This window comes from Neodiprion fabricii, chromosome 2 (assembly GCF_021155785.1).
Source record: "Neodiprion fabricii isolate iyNeoFabr1 chromosome 2, iyNeoFabr1.1, whole genome shotgun sequence".
Taxonomy (NCBI): Eukaryota; Metazoa; Arthropoda; class Insecta; order Hymenoptera; family Diprionidae; genus Neodiprion; species Neodiprion fabricii.
In genome coordinates, this window is record NC_060240.1 from 35,075,012 (window position 1) to 35,093,510 (window position 18,499).

General features: G+C 45.4%; 1 protein-coding gene across 3 annotated transcripts in view; it reads right to left on the reverse strand.

Annotated features, from left to right (window-relative positions):
- LOC124175532 (protein apterous-like) overlaps nucleotides 1–18,499 on the reverse strand; it is a 35,328-nt gene that overhangs the window by 13,624 nt on the left and 3,205 nt on the right. For 2 of the 3 annotated variants that reach the window (XM_046555888.1, XM_046555889.1), the window contains one exon: nucleotides 5,353–6,116. In XM_046555888.1, coding sequence (XP_046411844.1) covers nucleotides 5,353–6,116 — 764 coding nt within the window. The remainder of the gene's footprint in view (nucleotides 1–5,352; nucleotides 6,117–18,499) is intronic. The other variant, XM_046555890.1, reaches the window with a different exon arrangement.

Consider the following 18,499-nt stretch of genomic DNA (forward strand, 5'->3'; position numbering starts at 1 on the left):
CACGCCCGCGTCCATAGCATTGCGCAGTTCAACGGAAACGTTTAAACTTTACGAAGCGGAATATTTGGCTAAGTTATGGATCCGTACAGACCGCGTATGTTTGTCGTTAACCGCACCGCACACCGCAAGTCTCCTCCGCCGGGAAGGGGAAGAACGTCCGTCCCACCGTACTATTCAAAAAAATATATTAAACTTTATATTTTTGCTCTCCCAAATTTTTTTTCGCGATGATGACGATGACGATGATTCGACTCTAAAAATTGTCCGACACTGCTCGTGTTCGAATTTGCCGTTTTCGATTGATTTACTATTCATCACTGTAGAGTTGTGGAAAAATTTTGCGATAAATTTATGAGAAATACAGAGAATCCGAGTTGAAAATCATCGTTAGTTAAAAGATCAGTCGAGGAAATCAGCCGATCGTTTCCCGAGGGTATTATGTATTCGTGTCTCAATATTTCACTTTACATTTCGACGAGTGGACTTCTATTCCGCTGTTCGGAGGGGAAGAAAACCGCGTTAAATTTATATATAACGGATTCCGCGTACATACGGGAAAAGGAAGGGAGCGTCAGTTCGAATTCACCGAGGTTATACGTTGTCCGCGTTTATTTTTGCCCTCGTTGCACGCACGTACCTATACACACGTGAATACATTACAGTAGAAATTGTTCGGAAAGAGAGGCGTCCTCTTCGACTTCACTCCCTTCGTCCTCTTCTTCTTCCTCTCCCACATTATTTATCGAACGAACGAGCGGGAACCAGCTCCACGTGGGCCGCATCGTTCCCGTCTGAAACGCGCATAACTTACCTCGTTATGTGTATCCGCCTCTATATTATACGTCTATGCCCGCATCGCACACGCGTACATGTTGCATGTATATTAATTCGTATCGTATATGTTATTGCTGTAGCCGCGGTGAAAACCGCACGGATTTCGCTGATCTCGATCTTAGCTGCACCCTGTCACGCGAGCCGGTCATCGTGCAGCGCCAAAAAATTCGGCACAAGACCGACAAGGTCGTCGCTGATCGTCTATATCCTGACCATACGGACCCAGGAACCAGATTTTTCTACGTCAATGCGATATATAAAAAAATAACATATCTCGAGCATATATGTATACGTATGTATACAAGACGTATTCTAGTAAAGTTGGTTTCACGATTTTACGGGATACATTTTTGCGGTGTGAAAGGCCTACCTATCTTCTTTATTTTGCGTCACTTTGACGGTTAGACGTTTCATAGTAGATTTAGAAAATTATTTTACTTCATAATAAGAGATTGAAATTTATGCAAAAAAGTAACGCGGATGAGAAGTCAAGTATTCTGAAGATTTTATCTATGCTCAATATGCATAACATATCTCACAATTACACAATTTTCTCTAATTCTCCGCCAGTTGTACGAAACATATCATATTCGCGAAGCTTGGACGATGGAACGTGGCGGCATAATGGGAAGAACCGCATGTAAGCTGCCGGTAACGCGATTTTCAATTTGCACTTTCTGCAATTAGTCTTGTAACCCAATTCGAGTCGTTCCTGGGGGTCCGGGTCGTCAATTACTTATGCACCGCGTGTAAAATGAAGTAAGCGGAAAAAAGAAAAGAAACACAAAATACAAGTAAAAAAGATCAGCACCACCCCAGGGAAACTTGCCTATAGTTCACTTGTCTGCAAGATAAACGGTCGAACGTGACGAGCGTGAGATGAAGGAACGCAGACAGCGGGCGGAAAAATAAGTAATAAAAAGAGGAGGAACACGATCATACTTTTCGACACTTTCGCATGTACGGTAATTGACCCGCGGCACGCAAGAGGTAAGTACGTTACATACGAAGTGCGCGGTGTGGTAACCGGGTAGAAGAAGCTGAGAGGTTCAGAGAAGCGTTCGATTGGTTTTGGACAAAGGTATTCGAGCCCCCGTGTGTGCCAAAGAAATTATCACCTGCTCGGAAGACAAGGCGGATATACCTACACGGTAGCTCTGCATCATGTATGTTTATCTCGTATAATATAGTGAACGAGGACGCTCATGCCGAGCTTTTGTGGAACGATGAATATTCTAAAAGGCCAAATCTAACACGAAACTGACGAAATCTGTATAATGGTATACACCATGGGATCGAAAATGAGGCCCTGCTTGATAATCGCCCGGTAAATATATTCTAACCGTCAACAATAATGGTTTATTTTTCTCTCTCTCTCTCTCTCTCTTCTTTCTATTACTTTCAACGCTTGCAACCAATGCGCAATGGCGTTCACGCTCGTTACGCAACGCACACCTTTCGCAAAAGGCAAATTCAACGATCTCGCAATTGAGCTTACAGCTGGTACAGCATGTATTACAGTCGAAATACCGAAATGATCGATGTTTCTGAGTGATATCCCGGGGCGCAAAAAAAGACGAGTCCGTACAGACGATGAATTAATCCGTGCAGGTTTTGCGTGTTGGATTGGTCGTTGCAGAGGTTTGTTAACGGGCGCTATGCGGATACGCAAAGGTGAAGTCGAAGTGTCGTCGAATCACGTACCGAATAAAATGATCCCGGAAGTACCCGGCTGTGAAAATATAGCCATCTCTTTACGCGCAAGCAATTTTTACGACGGAATCACCGGGGCGATCAGAGGCGTCACGCGAACCCCGTTTATACAAGGCTAGCGACCCTCCACGTCCGAGGAAGGATGCATTAAGGATTTTCTCTTATGAAAAGATCGTAACGACAATACAGCGCAGGCGCGATGCGATTTTCCCCCCGTGGGTTCATCATCGCGGCCGGTAGTTCTTCCGTGATTTGATGTCGTGCGGTGCAGTACACCGATCGCGATAATCTCGCTTCGCATACAGCGTGCAACACATGCCTACCTTGGGTAAAGTAGCAATCTCATTGAAGATGCGTCGAGGCTGGATGCACGTAGAGAGCGAGAGAGCGAGAGAGAGAGAGAGAGACTCGACGTTCACCAGCTGGTTCTAGGCACGCAATGTCTCTGCTAATGACAATCCGCCAAGTTGACGATCCCGCATGCGAAACTCAGATAACTTGAGTCGTTCTCGCGAAACGACTTCAGCCTTGTAACTTCGCGTCGCGGTGTCTTGACGGCGGATGTGAGAGCTTGCAGAACGTGCGGAAGAAGATTTCACGCGTGCGGCGAGCGTCTCTCGTTATATTCTGCACGAGAGGATCGACATTGTAGTCAGGCGAAAAGTGGAGCTGATTGTTAGTGGCGAGTTGAAAAAGCTGGCATCGATGCCGAGCGAAGAGGGAGATAATCGAGTTGCGGAACTGCAAGATGATGTTGCAGCGACTCAGAAATGCATGGGTCGAACCTGCAGGGCGAGGCAAAAGAAGGGATGATCAATTCGCTGTAATCGCGGGAGGGATTTGCGCGAGGCGTTGCCGGAGAGAGTCTCGGTCCGCATGGATATAAGGCAAGACTAGTGATTTCCGCGTAAAAGTCTTATATACCTACCTGTCGCTCGCAATTGTTTCTAGGAATGAAAACTACTATGCCGCCGACGAACGTGAGAGAATGCTTATTGAGCCGGTAAGAGTGCGAGCCGCCTTCGTCGACATTCTAAGCGTGGAAAGCGTGCGCGAAGAGAGGCAGGACGGGTGAAATGAATGGGGGAATAAAAAAAAAAAAAAAAAGAAAAGAAAAATTTTAAGTAGAAGAAGCGAATCGGGAGAAAATGCAAGTCCCATAATGCTCTACGAGCAATCAACCCGTAGGGAAACATTCAGCTTTTACGGCTCTAATTGAACCTGCAGGATCATCTTGGGACCTCTCGTCGCCGCATTGCGGCGCTATACTGAGTAATTTTAAGTGATCTTGCCGCGACGATATTGAGCAATAGATTATTATCCGAAGCGATCCGCAAATACGGTGTCGGCGGTGCGATCGATTCCTTATACTCTGACAGATTAAATCTCTGGTGTAAAGCAGGCATGCCGATCCTTAAATAAATTGTATATGGGGATAGGTAAACGCATAAGTATACATATGTATACCAATCGTAATCGTTTGCCCGTAATTGGCGATTGCAACCGTCCGAGACAATTGCGTTTCTCCTGGAAGCATTAGCGGGGATGCAGGCTTTCCTGCATATATTGACAATTCGTTCTGGGAACGTAATTAAGATGTAACGGACCCCTTCGGCATGTCACGTACGCCAGTTCGAAATTTTCTCTCACATTTTTCAGCTAAAACTGGACGTGTATGAAAATGTTTAACGAGACCTGCCGCGAAGTTTCCGTAATTTTTATCTTCCAGTCGCGTTGTAACCTCGTTGATGAAGAAAAAGTAAACTAAGAACATGGGCAAACAACACGCAACGACGTTGTAGAATTTGTTATTTAATATCTAATAGCGGTTACGTATACAGTCTCGAGAATTTGCAAATGGTCACAAGGATTGGAAAAATTACTCGATGCAATGCGTGCGACGAGGCTAGTCACATGACTTGTTCAACTACGTAGCGTACGATACTAGTCTACGTACGTATAAACATCCTTGGCTTAATAAAACGCCGCGGAATTGCCCAGATTTTGCGATTATGCCAATGTTAGATACTTTGCAAGCTAGACACGCGCATCTACTCGTGCAAGCGTATTATACCGACCGATATTGGTGTAATCAGAGAAAAAAATTGCACTTGGAAAATGACGTTGTTTCACACAGCAAGAATCATAACGGAAGCCAGTTGTTTCAACAATCCTAGCTTGGTAAAAGAAAATCGGGGTGAGGAAATTTTTGGAAAAATTCATTTATACGCACGTCATTTATGAACGGGTTACGAGCCGACTTTCTTGGAGGAATTTTCCAGGTGCATTTACGACAAGCAACGTCGTAAAGTCGCATCATCGTTAGTCGCGTCGATGGTTCCCATGTTTGCGGTCTAAGCAAGCCCTCTCAACATTTTTTAATAAACGCTTTTCTCTCTCTCTCTCTCTCTCTCTCTCTCTCTCAACTACTTCGAGGCGCCAATGCCTCAGGTACGAAATAATTGGAGCAGATGCGGTTAGGTTTGCACCTTCAAGGCGCCCGGGCACCGATCCTTCCGTTCTAAAACCATTCTATTCCTCATACATTGAAATGATCCATAGGGTGTTACGCTGCTGTTATCCCCAAGCATGTAACCAGTGATTCAAACTCACATATAAACGTGATTGTTTTCGATACTTTCCGTCATTAAAGAGGCGGTCTCTCTGGATTTCGACAAATGGAATACCTACCGTTAGAATTTGGTAGTTTGGTAATGAACGTCTCGCCGATGTCATGAAAAGCGCATTATAAAAATAAGCCGCAAAGAAGAAAGCACGCGTGAATAACCGACGGGTGAAACTCACCGGTAATAATCTTTCTTGCAGTATATATTCCCGTCCTTACTGAAGCAGGTAACTTCGCCGTCGAGGCCCTGCCGACAGTGAGAGCACTGAAGGCAAGCGGCGTGCCACCTCCGGTCGACAGCCTGCAGGTAGAACCTGTCGGATATCCTGAGTCCGCACCCGGCGCAGATGACCGCCGGAGCATCGTCGGAGTGAGAGGGTGGCGTCGGCGGGGGTTCGATTTTGGGCACCGTCCTGAGGTGTTCGGAGGCCTGGTGGTGAAGGTGATGCTGGTGGTGGTGGTGGTGGTGGTGGTGGTGGTGGAGGGCGTGGGGCGGCATCGCGACGTTACCCTGGTGATCGTAGGCCGTCCGGTACTCCTGACAGGGTCCGTGACCCGTCGACGAGGTGTACGCGTTGATCCTGAAGGCCTCGGGCGAGGGTTGCTGGGTCCGTTCGCCCCTCGGCGAGGATCCGTACTCCCTCGAAGGCTCGTAGGAGGTCCCGTCGTAGCAGTTGTTGTTCGCCCCGCAGTGCGTCTGGTGCAGGGACGTCGTCGTTGTCGTCGGGGTCGTCGTCGTCTGGTGCGACGAGCCGTGGTGATGGCCGCTCGGCGGGCTGCAGGGCAGGGTCGTCGGTCGCGCGGCGTCGCCCATCGACGCCGGAAGGCAGGGGGAGAGGTCGCGTGCCTGGTCAACGGAGGCGGGACCCCCCACGGCGCCTCCTGGCCCACTTTGGCACCCCAGACCCAAGCCGCTGCCACGCTCCTGGGAGCTTGGAGGCTGCTGAAACCAATTGGGAATACGATTTAGATCGGTGGAGGAGTTCGGTCGATGCTCTCGAAATTTTAATCAGTGAAAATTCACCGATTCACAATTTTAAGTATACCACTGGAAGAAAAAACATTGCACATGCACTGACGTTACAGTGACTTTTCACCGATATCCCACTGATTTTCAGTCCGTATACACTGATTTCCTCCAGTGATATACTTATAACTGAATCACGTTTAGAGAGTGCACCTACACGTATATCGACAGCGTCAAAAATGATTCTGGGTGAAATTCCGTAGACTAAAATTTGGTAACGATTAAACGCTGTCTGATGTTATGTTTCCAAATTGATCCCGAAAGTTTTATTTATAGATATCCACACCGGCCAAATTTGACACAATATCTATTACGGTGTATAACCGTTATAGGATTTGCGAGAATCGACGGTTGCATATCGAAATTGCGCGAAGTGCGATTCGTCAAAGAATTCAGTCTCGCAAGCAATTGATGTTTAACTTCAAATTCTCCTTCTTTATTTCTATCCTGCTTTATCAATATCAGAACATTGCAAATCGCTGAAACTCTCGAGTTATCGTATGAGCGAATCGAATTCATACGTTCGAATTGCGCTACCAGCCACGATTGGATTAACCGTTCTTCAACCATCCCACCGTGGAGAATTTATTTCGTTAGTCTCGTTAGGCACGACCGCACAGCGAAGACCCTTCTTTATTCGTAATTGGGGAATACCTCCTATTGCAAATCGATAATGATTACGATCGCTGTATGGAAAGAAATGTTACGTTCTGAATTCCTGAATAACTATTTCAGCCTTTCGACTTTTTATTCTCGCTTATCGTCAATACAATCAAACTTGCGGATACTACGTAATTTTTGATTACAATCGCGCAGGATTTCGAGACTTTTGCATTTTGACCAGATAAGCATTATGTGAGAGATGGAATACCGGATGGAATTCTTGTTAAAAAAAAAGCAATACGAACGTTCGGAAGTATTAACCGTCCACAATCCGAGTGTTTGTGACCGAAGAGTATTCGAAATCCTTAGAAAAAAGTTCCTGTAGTATAATTCACACGATACTCTTCGTCAATTCTCAGCAACAGCCTTCCTTACCTGCCTCAGCAGCTAGCTCATGAGAACGCGAATCAGCGAGCGTGAAGCGCGATGACCGTTTGATAATAAGGATTGAAGCTTTTTTGCGCCTTCCTAAACTTTTTCGCGATATTACCGAAACGTGTACTGGAATCAAGGTAGGTAGGTACTTGTACATTGCGCTGTTCTGTTCACGTTGCGATTGCGTAACCGTACGTTGTTATCTAATCTGGTATATTTTTCAACCATCTGTCGCAGATCCCAAAGAATCTCGATATTTTCTTCTAATTTTCGGAGCGAAGAGTACGCAAATTACATAAACCGTGAACCATGCAATCCCTGGTCAACGAATAAGGGCGAATGCACAGTGCATGGGTAGCGCCTAAGTTACGGAAAGTTGGTACACCCGTTAATTATACCGCATAATATGTTCGAGAATCGAACGGTTACCACATATGCTATATACAGGTTTTCTTGCCGACGAACCGCTGCAAGGTGCAATGGGTAGAAATTTACAAGCCGGCCTGGTCGGTCTTTTCGCGTCATAAATATGCCATGACAAATGCAATTCCGTAGTGCGCGCGACCGCTGCGGATCTCTTCCTGTGTCCCTTCTTTCCTCTCCCTCCCATCAGTCTCTCTTTCCTTCTCAGCGTCCCGTCGGAATCGTATAATCTCCTTCCTCGATTGGCACTCGAAATTCGAGCGCTCGACGAAAAACCCCGTCGTCTCGTCGGCATTGTGCAACCCGGTGAGCAGGCGAGGTGACAGCGACCGCCTGGATGGGCTGCCGATCCACGGAGACGACGCTGATGGATGTCGCGGTCCCCGCGCATGTGCGGAGCCCTATAAGGCCCTCGGCTCGGCCAATCGGAGCGCCTGCCGTGTTTCAATGTCAGCGCTGTCCGCGGTCGAGGACATAAATTACCGTGGGTAGGCAGGCAGGCTCGCTCGCAGATTACACACGCGGTGGAAAACCGATTCCCCTCGCATTTTGCGAGGGTTTCTTAACCGCGGGAACGAGGATTCGACTCGCCTCGGTTTTCTATCCAGCTATTTCGAAACTCTAACTCGGTTCCCGGAGGCGAGCGGAGAGCTAAACGATCGGCGGAGGCCTCGAGTGGCTTTCCGATGATTAAGGTATTACACTCGACAAACAGTTTGGGCTGCCCTGACAGGGCCGTATTGTCCGAGGGCCCAGACCGTCGCCTGTCTCGGTGAACAATGCCCGTCCACCGCATTGCCCACCTCGGGGACCTTCTTCCTCTTGGACTCGCCCCCGGGTGAAGGGCCTCGACGTCCTTCCACGCTTTAAACTCATCGCAGGGACCCATTGACTCGAAGCGTCACAACATCGCCTCATTCATCAGCTTTCAGCTTTGCGTCTTCTTCCCCACTTCGCGCCCGTTCCAGACCTCTGGTGGAGAGTCAAATTTAAGCGTCACTCGGAGACGTCTGCGTTATACAGATATAATATTCGTCAAAGTTACACGAACCGTTTCCGTCGCGTCGGGCGTAATCGTAACTAACGGTTAGGTATCTGCAGTTTTGACATTGTCGAAAAATGTTATACACGTTTCCTGCAGTCAACGCGAATGATACGATGACGACAAGTGTTCCTGTTTATATATTACTTCAGTTCAGTGATTCGGTAATTCATATATTACGAATCCGTTGCATACATAGCTCGAGGACTTGTGCAAGGCAAGTTTACTTTTGTAATCGTCATACGGTTACAGGTACAGTCACATCGGGGAATCTGTATCCATGCACAATGCTCATTCGATAGACGGCGAGTAAACGATTAATGTTGGAGACGATGAAAATTGACTAAGACTTATAACGATTTTTTTTACTCGTGATAATATCTACAGATGACCGCAAACCGAAGAGAATTTTCCGGATGAACGACTACATGTGAATATCGATGACCGATAAAATCTTGTCCTTTTAAACTGCTATATTGTCCGTTTCCTTCGATTACTCCATCAAGACTTGTGGAATAAACAATCTACTACTTTTATCAGAGATTCGGAGAACATCCGGTGGAAATTGATTTTTCCATCGCGGTCCACGTAACGACAATTTGTTTCTCTTCGTATAAATTTCGCTTCCGATCGAGCAATTTCTGTCTGCAAAAACAATTCAATTGCTATTACACGCGTTCCAGTTTCTAATTCAGAATCAATTCTTCATTCTGCAATCCAAACCGAACCATTAACGTAATTTATTTATACCGTATTCCGAACAACGGAAAGTATTTTTTGTAAATTGAGGGGAAATCCAACAAAAAAAAGAAAGAACGAAAATGAAAAATAATACCGCGCGGTTGACTTAAATTCACAATTTCAGTTATCACCAATTTTCTTATCAAAGTACGAGATTCCGGTACCGAGAACAACCGACCTAACTAATACTACGTTCAAATCTCCGTCCCGCAGGGTCTGGCCGCGCTTGATAATAAATTCCGTTTCAGCACGATCTTTGAAATGTGGAAATTACTTGCAGCTCAGCGAGGCTGGTCCAGCTTATGGTAGTGAGTTTCATCTGGTCGACCTCGCGGGTGTTCGCATCGGTCCGAGAGGGAATAGTATTTGTGACCGCTATTGGCTTCCTTGGTCGGTGACTGCGGTCAGCGATAACGACTCTGTACGTGTTGGAGTGCAGAGTTTCGGTACTGGTGGTGGTGTGCTGCCGTTGCCGCCACTTAACGCTACCGCGAGCAGCGATGCCGTCTGGTGGAAGCGAAGGTCTCTCGCGTTTTCTACGTCTAGCGTAGGCGGGTGTTGGCACGCGGTCGACGATAGCCGTTATCTCTGCTTTCTAGTCGGCTGCAGGGTGCGTGAATTAGGACCAAACTGCTCGCCTTCACGCGATCCCTCTCATGTCAGCCGAATTTCACTCCTGTTCCACTCACACTTCGGCATACACCGCAGCCTTTCGAATTACACCTGTTCACACGACGCCCGCGGTTTCAAAGAGTGGGCGAATCCTTTTAACCTCTTCGACAAAAGAGGAAGAAATGAATGAACGTTCGAAATTCTCTTGTAATGGTTTCCTCTTTTTACTTGTTGTTCCGTTTCGTTCGTAATCGACGAATAAATACTGCGGGATGCGGGATTAAGAAACCTCGAGAGCTAGCGGAGCGTTTCAACGGAATAGTTGCAAGCCCGTGTTTCGAGGTCTGGCGAAACTGAAAACTCTGCCAAGTCACCGTGGCCGTACGGCAGCCATCCGATACCTGTATTCCGATGAATTTCACCTGCAGTTTGCCGTTAAATTTTCGTCTCGTTTCGTGTCCTCCCCCTCTTCCTCTCTCCCTTTCTTTCTGTCTCTATCTATCGTTCATCTAACGAAACGTGGCTATTAGGTGAGGCCCGAATTAGTCACCATTGATTCTCAGCTCAGACGGAGAGTCGGCGGTGCCTGAAATCGTGGTCGGCTGTGAATATATCGGTACTGGGGTAGTAGACGAACTAGACGCCAAGTCGGGTCTCCGGCGAGTCGATTCGCCATCCGAATTTGAATACATGATTGGATTTTACGATCCCTTTGGTAATGTTCGACCGAACGAGGAAAATAAAAAAATTAACAACAGCTACGACGTGCAATAAAAATCTCAGGGTCGAAGTTTCGTCCGCGTTGCGATATTACAGGGAGAATTGTCGATCGGCGAGTATACATCGGATGGAGCGTCGCGACGCGACGGAAGGCGTCGGATGCGGCCAAAGCGCCGCGGCGCCGCTGACAGCGTTCGTAGGGCAATTAAAACGAAGAGGTAGACACGATTTACCGTTAGGCGAGTTCGGAAGGCCGAGAGCGAGGTGCGGAGGCGAGTTAACCGGCCGACTTGATAATGCGTGGCGTAAAATACGGGCGACCGCCGACCGCAAGGTTGTCGAAGGCTGTACAGCCAAGCAACGGCTGGCCGGCATTGGTGGAAGAAGTGAAATCAACGATATTATTACACAGTATTAAGACTCCGGAGTCCTCCCGTACTAATCGCGTTCGTTCCGCCGGCCGGTCTGTTCAAAGACCGCCAATAAACTCGTCGACACTTTCCTACCACCCGCAGAAACCATCCTTGTGTCCCATCCCTTCCGTCGTTCACCGAGTGGATGTGGAAATCCCTCTCCGAGCGCCCCAGAATTTATTCACCCAACCGATCGACGACTCCGTGACGATACCTCGAGAGGAGAAAAAAATCTAGCGGTTCAGAGTCGTAAATGCAAACTCTGTCGGGCATCGTCGATTCACTAAATTATTTCCATGGGTTTGGTCGCCGCGTATTCAGCATTATACGCGTGGTTTACGAAATTTGACAGCGCGTATCTTAGCTTCTTAGACCATTGCGGTTTACTCGGTTTATTCTTATTTATCGCAGTTTTTAAATCGACAACCGTGTCTGCTGTAGCTCGTTTAGAACAAGCTCTAGAGATTTCGATGGTATATGTTATTGTACACAGATGTTTTTTTCCTTTTACACCTCAAGCCGGTTCTGTTACAGAAAATCGTACATTTAAAAAAAAATATTACATGCTAATGATTTGTTGTAATTTTTTTTCTATTATTTTCAAGGTCGTAATCACTTGAGGTTAAATCGATCAATTTGTGTTCAATTACCATTATTATCATGTAAAATTTCTATTCCAAGCCACAGTACAGTTTCCATTTTATTCTTGACAAAATTTAAAAATTCAACAGTCAAAAAGTAAACCTAGAGATTACTGAAATAAGTACTCGACCCAGATGGAAATAGAAATGGAAATTTTTCAGAGCTATAATTAACCGACTGTTGCTTCTCTGAGGAATTATAGGAATTAAACGAATGCTGTTGTTCGGCGAGAGTTTGACTGGCTTGAGATGCATGACGTGTCCTGCTTGAGCGAGGTCATTCGATCTTTTTAATTCACCATTATATCGAGCGATTCATAATTAGTCCAACCAAGTCAGATAAGCGCAAAAGTGATTATTTTCTTCTGGTTTACCGCGATAGATTATGTTGCATAACATTTCAATGATATCGAAATGAAAGTATATTTTTACATTTTACACACAGGCTTATTTTTCTGTTTACAAAATGTTAATCCGGAAACGTGCATAGCATATTCATTTCCTGTTGATTTTACTTTTCTCTTTCTCTCTCCGTTTTCCTGATATTGTTAGCTCAAAAGAAGGAAGCCGATAAACGATAAAAGAGCTTAGTATATGGGCAAAACGAAACGTAAGCGCGACTTTGAGGTGACCCTTTTTTACCCCCCTTTCTCTCTCACTCTCTGGGAGAATTTTACTCACGTTAAGAAATTTCGTTAACCCGTTCCCATTTTGCTGCCGAATATAAGCTGTAAATGGCAAAATGACAAGATATTTTTTCGCCTATCTTCTTAATTCAAGAATCAATGCAATCGGCTGCGCGAGATTCGTGGAAGCTGACACACGTCAACCCGGGTTTTCGGGGAATGATTCAAGCTTATTTTTAGACTTCGCCCGCGGACCAACGTCACGATGTTTTATCAAGGGTCGCATATTCTAGTGATAAGGACAGTGCAACATCCCGACCCGCAGCGGCCTCCGTGGTTACAAGGCGAAACGAAGGTCCGTAACACTAATACAGGAAAATTCAGGAAAACCGCATTTTTGTACGTCAAGCGTAGATATGGGCGTACATTTTAAGGTGGTCCTTATTTGGGTCATGTCGGAATTTACTCGCGGTCGCCGTTTTTTCCCCAACTCTAACACGCCCCACCAAGCGGTCGAATTTTATATGAAAAAATGCATGCGTTTGAAATTTTTTCAAAGAAAACTGTTAATCACTTTAAAACTGTATATTATAAAAATATATCCTCCAGCTATTCTGTAAGCAATTTAACGCTGTACAAAAAAGATCTCTTACAAAGTTTTCGTAAATCTAATATTTATCACGTTATCAGCGATGACACTTTTTTTCTAAACAACAATATTACTTTTTCGGGGTAGGTGCGAAGACGTGACGACACGAGCCAAATAAGAATCACCCTAATGCGTATCACCGTAAATAGAGACGAATTTGAAACCGCGTTTCATCCGTAAATCTGGGAACCCAAACGGACCTCTCTGGCTATTGGCTCCGAGAAAGACTGCTTCGAGGTCGCAATGCATGACCCGACCTCCAGATTACTCCGATTACGTGGCAATTCTGCCATGGCACCCACAACTTCGTTCGAGCTAGCCCATATCTGCCCGCGTCAAAATCCATCTGCTCGCGCCCTCTCGCGATTTCTCTCCACTTCACCTCCAATTCTGTTTCTACTGCTCTCTTTTAGATCGCGCGGCCTCGGTGGTTAGTCTTCGGAGGTCAGACTTCCAATTCATTCAGCACGAAACTAGTGCGCATGCAGCGAGTCTCTCGTCAAAATAACCGGTCGGACCTTTGACCCCTTTATAAACTTTAGACATTGATTACAGGCCACGTAGATACTCGGTGGCACGGTTTAACACACGAGTATATTTAGCCTTTTTCTGTAGTTTTTGCGCATTCGAGTTGAACAGTTTTCAATATCGTAACGAAAGGACGATCGTGAAGAATAAGGGAGAAATCGCGTAGGCATAGAAATCAACAAACATTCGAAGTCTCATGGAAGTCTGGAATTTCCATTTTTCATTATTTTATACGCACACAGAATCACGTGCATGCATCACAGATGCCATTAGAATTTTCCTCTCAACACGGTAGCGACAATTGGATTGTAAGAATTCAATCGCACGAGAACTGTAATCTACGCCAGACAAAGTTCCTTCTTTTCTTGTCCTTTTTTTTCCCCGTCATATCAAACGCCACACGTGCCAAAAACGAGCGTTTCGTGTTGCCGATAAATGCCGCAGACTTCGTATCACTGCGCGTGGAATCGCGGCTGTAAAATGAACCGCACGGAGTATAACGTACAAGACATGTTCGTAATTGATAACGTGGCATAAGAATTGATCCAAAAAAAATATGAAAAAAAAAAAAAAAAATACGACGATTGATCCGAAGATAAAACGTCGGTGCTCAGCGATCGTACAAAGTGAGTAATAATATTCCGCGACATCGAAGACGTTGCTGCGGCTATCGTAATATTTCGCAAATTTGTCGTATATTTAAGAAGAGGCAAAAGCAGCGGCATCGGGATCGGCAGCCTCTGCGTGGATACATAAATTGTACGTTATAGTTTTGAGGTCCATTATCGCCACCAGACACGCTGGAGCGATGTGGTCTCCCACTCTTATCTCGTGAAAACAGTAATAATTCTCGTTCCTTCTCTCTTTCATTCGACGATGCGAGAGCGTTCTTCGCCGCTATTTATTCTCCCAGCTCGCTCATCCTCGCTCGGCGCAGATATGCTTCGTCTTGGTCTCTTCGCGACGCTTTTATTATCCCGTTCTATTTCTCTTTCTCCGACCGATTGTTTATAACCGAAGAGATCCGCGCGCCCCGAGCAGACGCGACGGCGTCAACTTGACGGCGTTTCAGCGAAGATATTCCGCGCGCAGTGCAGCCCCGCAGCGAAACCAAATATATGCCGCGTCGACATCACAGTTCCCGATCCAGATTCAGCGCTGTCCGGAGGAACGTACTCAGCTCTTCGTTGACGATTTCATCGTCAATTAGTAATATTTTATATACGAACACCACGCGCGTGCATGTGGAACTTGCTCGAGGACGCGGACGTCGCCGAACGCCGGACAAACGAGCCTCTCTTATAGCACTGACGGGGAGATAAGAGGCTGTGTGTGGGATGTATCGTGTGTCGCATCTGATTTTTATATTACTCACAAACGTAGAGGATATTGTACGTAACGCAGGCTCACGGTAGTCCCGAGACTCGGGGAAGATGATTATGCTAATAATTCGAGGAGTTAATTGAGCGGCACTAATACTGCCGGTAATTACTGTTGCACCTTTTCGGAAATATACGTGCGATATCCTATAACCGTTGTGCACCTCCGACACTTCCTCGGATAATATAACGGCTACAAATATAACGCAGGTACCGTATTTACTCATTCGATATCCGAAACCCGGCTTTGTCCGGTGTGTAACTTTTTCTTTCGCTCTTTTTCCTCTCCCTCGCAGCCGTACGGAAAGAAAAATATTGTCCATACGGACGGGACTTTTTTTTTAAGTTAAATCTACGGCAATTGTGGCAAGATTTACAAATCCGATAATGAGTCACAATATGCTTAGATAGGTGTACCACGATCGATGTAGATTTGACTGCGAGAAAAATCTACGTTATATTTTTTTTAACAGCGGTTCCCCGTCACACTGCATAATTTAGTCTCAAAAATGCATCTGCGATTCCGAGCTTTTGAACGCCTGTGTGTACTGCTGCAACTGAAAAATTACCCTGCTGTTACTAATCGTGATGTAAAAGACGCCTAATGCAGTTTTTATTGATGCATGTTACAAAAATTATGGGTTTTTATGAAAAACATTACTACCTTGCTTAGAAACTGTGTATTTCGGCAGCACAAAATTTAAAATGTGACGACACATTTTTCTGATGCAGCACGGTAAAAACTGCATTAGGTGTCTTTTGCATCACGATTACACTAACAACAGGGTAATTTTTCTCGGATGTTTCTCTCCGTGTACCACACGCTGCACATGGTCGTAGAAGACGCGATACCACATTCCTCGACTGTAGTGAACGACTTTTGATATCAAATTATATGTAACGTGCTACGTTACGTCAGCAGGATGCTCGGAATGATAAAAGTAATACGGCGATATAGAAAGGTCGTAAGTGGGTCCGTTGACATTTTCCCTATTCTGTCCACCTATACATTCGACGACAATTAATTCGAACCACTTTTTCAAAGAACTGAAAATGTGGTCACTTTTGTTAATCCTTTGATGGTGGATGCACGCAAATATATTTCTTAAACTTTGTTTTATGTCAAACAAGAAATAAAAAAAAAGAGCAGAAGCAATAAGCTCCCGAATTTTTTATTTCAGAGAAATAATTACTTATTCAGCTCCGAACGTCCATCGAATAACTAACTGTCAAATTTAAGCATATTTGCAGTCTGTTATTTGGTTCAAAACTTTTTATACTATTCCCACGGAAAAAGTCAGTAAATAATTACCGATATATAATATTGTCAACACAATTGACTGGCGTAGCTTAATTGAAAATCACGAGTAAGAAATAATTAAATAGAACTTGGATATCGCGTTGAAAAAAAAATGAACGAAGAAAAATTTAAGTAAAATTCGCCAGATCATATATTCGATTCATATATTGATCGGTAAAAAAGTTGTTCCGTTTGTGTTTAAATTTTATTTCGTAACCTGTACCATAATGTTCGTGTCATGAGAAATTATTGCGTCCAAATCTCGGTAAAAGAGTTTCGGAGAGATTTCTGCAAGGAATTAAGCCTAGCTGACCAAAGAAACAAGAAAAACGACAACAAAATGTGGTAGGGAAAAAAATGTCGAGTTACCATTTGCGTTAAAAAATGAGGAAAAAAAAAGCTCACAATCAGAAATAAAAGAAACAATCGTGTCAAGCGACATTGTAAACGTCTAAACAAATGTGTGTGTATATACCTATACATATACGGTGGTCCGCGATAAAGAAATATCACGTAGGTATAATATGCACGTGGTTTCTCTCGCGTGTACTACAATATGTATACCGTTATTACACACGTGCGTGTATACAGATATAGTACGCATACGTACATATGTATGTAACAGCAACACAGCGGACTTTGTTACGTAAGAGAGCGACGGCTACGTCGACGGATCATTACAAGTCAACTGTTTGTTGCATTAGGCGTAACGTAAAATCCGCAAGTTCGTTATCGGACGTGCGAACCAGGACTCGTTCGTAGGAGAGGCCTCGTAGCTCGGAGCCTTGACAAGGCAGCCCATCGTTTTCGATAGATCGTACGTAATAAATATGGCGGTACCAAAAGTGGCGCAACACCTCGTTACTCCGCAAAACGTAGGCCGCGGCGTGTATCGCACGCACCGCAAGAGCGCAAGGTACGCCATTGGACACGGTAGATCCGTTATCGGTGAAAATATATGAGGAAAATATGACTTTCTACTCTGCATTATACCGCGGTACGTATGTATCTTGATGCAGGTGGTGGCGACAGTTGACGTACGGCTGACTCCTTCCTCGTCGCGTGGTCGTCGTTGTATAGCCTTTTGAATCCCCGCTGGGTTGCACCTATAATAGCCACACCGACAACTATGCGGCATACCCTACTAAGTATGTGGGCAACGGGCTGCAGCGACAGGAGCGAGTTGTCGGGGCGATGACAGCCTTTCGTCCGCTCTTACGCCGGTGAAAAAACTGAGAAAAACTCACGTCTCGACCCACCGCCGAGTCGCAATTTTCCTCATTAACCGAACTACGACGACTACGACGACCAGCTTTGCCTGACTCCGCCCGCGGTAACGCTCCTTATTGCCGCGAGCTTGACGTTAAGAAACTATGAGAAACTCGCGTGCAGTTTTGAGATGCGCATTGCATTATAGACCGCGTTCCTGCTTTTTTTTACCCCCCCTCCACCCCCAGTTCTCGGCGTGCCGAACGTATCGTTACGGTTTGGCAAAATTCTTGCCAATTGTCCACGCATTCGTACGACACCAACCATGCGATGGTGTGACGCACGCTTTTGCCGCAGCAGCGTTTTCCCGTTCGGCCTGTCCGAGATCGTTTTAGCCTGAGACGGCGAGGCGGACGCAATTTATTGCCAATTAATTTCAGTCACATCCAGACTCGGACATAAACGCCTTGCAATTTAGATTAATTCGAAAACAAGAGTTGGCTAAGAAAAGGACCGTGTGACCGTCGCGGTTGCTGATGTACGTTCTGCCGGACGGGAGACCCTTTTGATCGATCGGTTAAACCTCCTTGACGCTTTGAATTTAGATGAACGTTACAACCGTGCCTCTGTAATAATGCATTATGTACCGCAAGAGCTGATTTATCGAAAATTCTTACACCAGACGAGTTAAAATATAACCTAGTGTGTAAGTATTGCAAGAATTCTTGTACTCTTAAATTTTCGCCTCTCGTGCCATCGCTATGCAAAATTTTATCGTTACGTTATTACGGGCTTAGGACAGGTGATTAGGACAGGTGACTCGGTGAAGGTTAACGACGGAAATCATATATTAATTTCGTCGCTTTCTCCATGACCGATGAGCAATTAAGAGTGTGAAGTGACAGGATCAGTGTCGTTGCGCCCTCGATTATCGAAGGCATAAACATTCGCCAGCATCCTGCGAATGGATACAGCTTA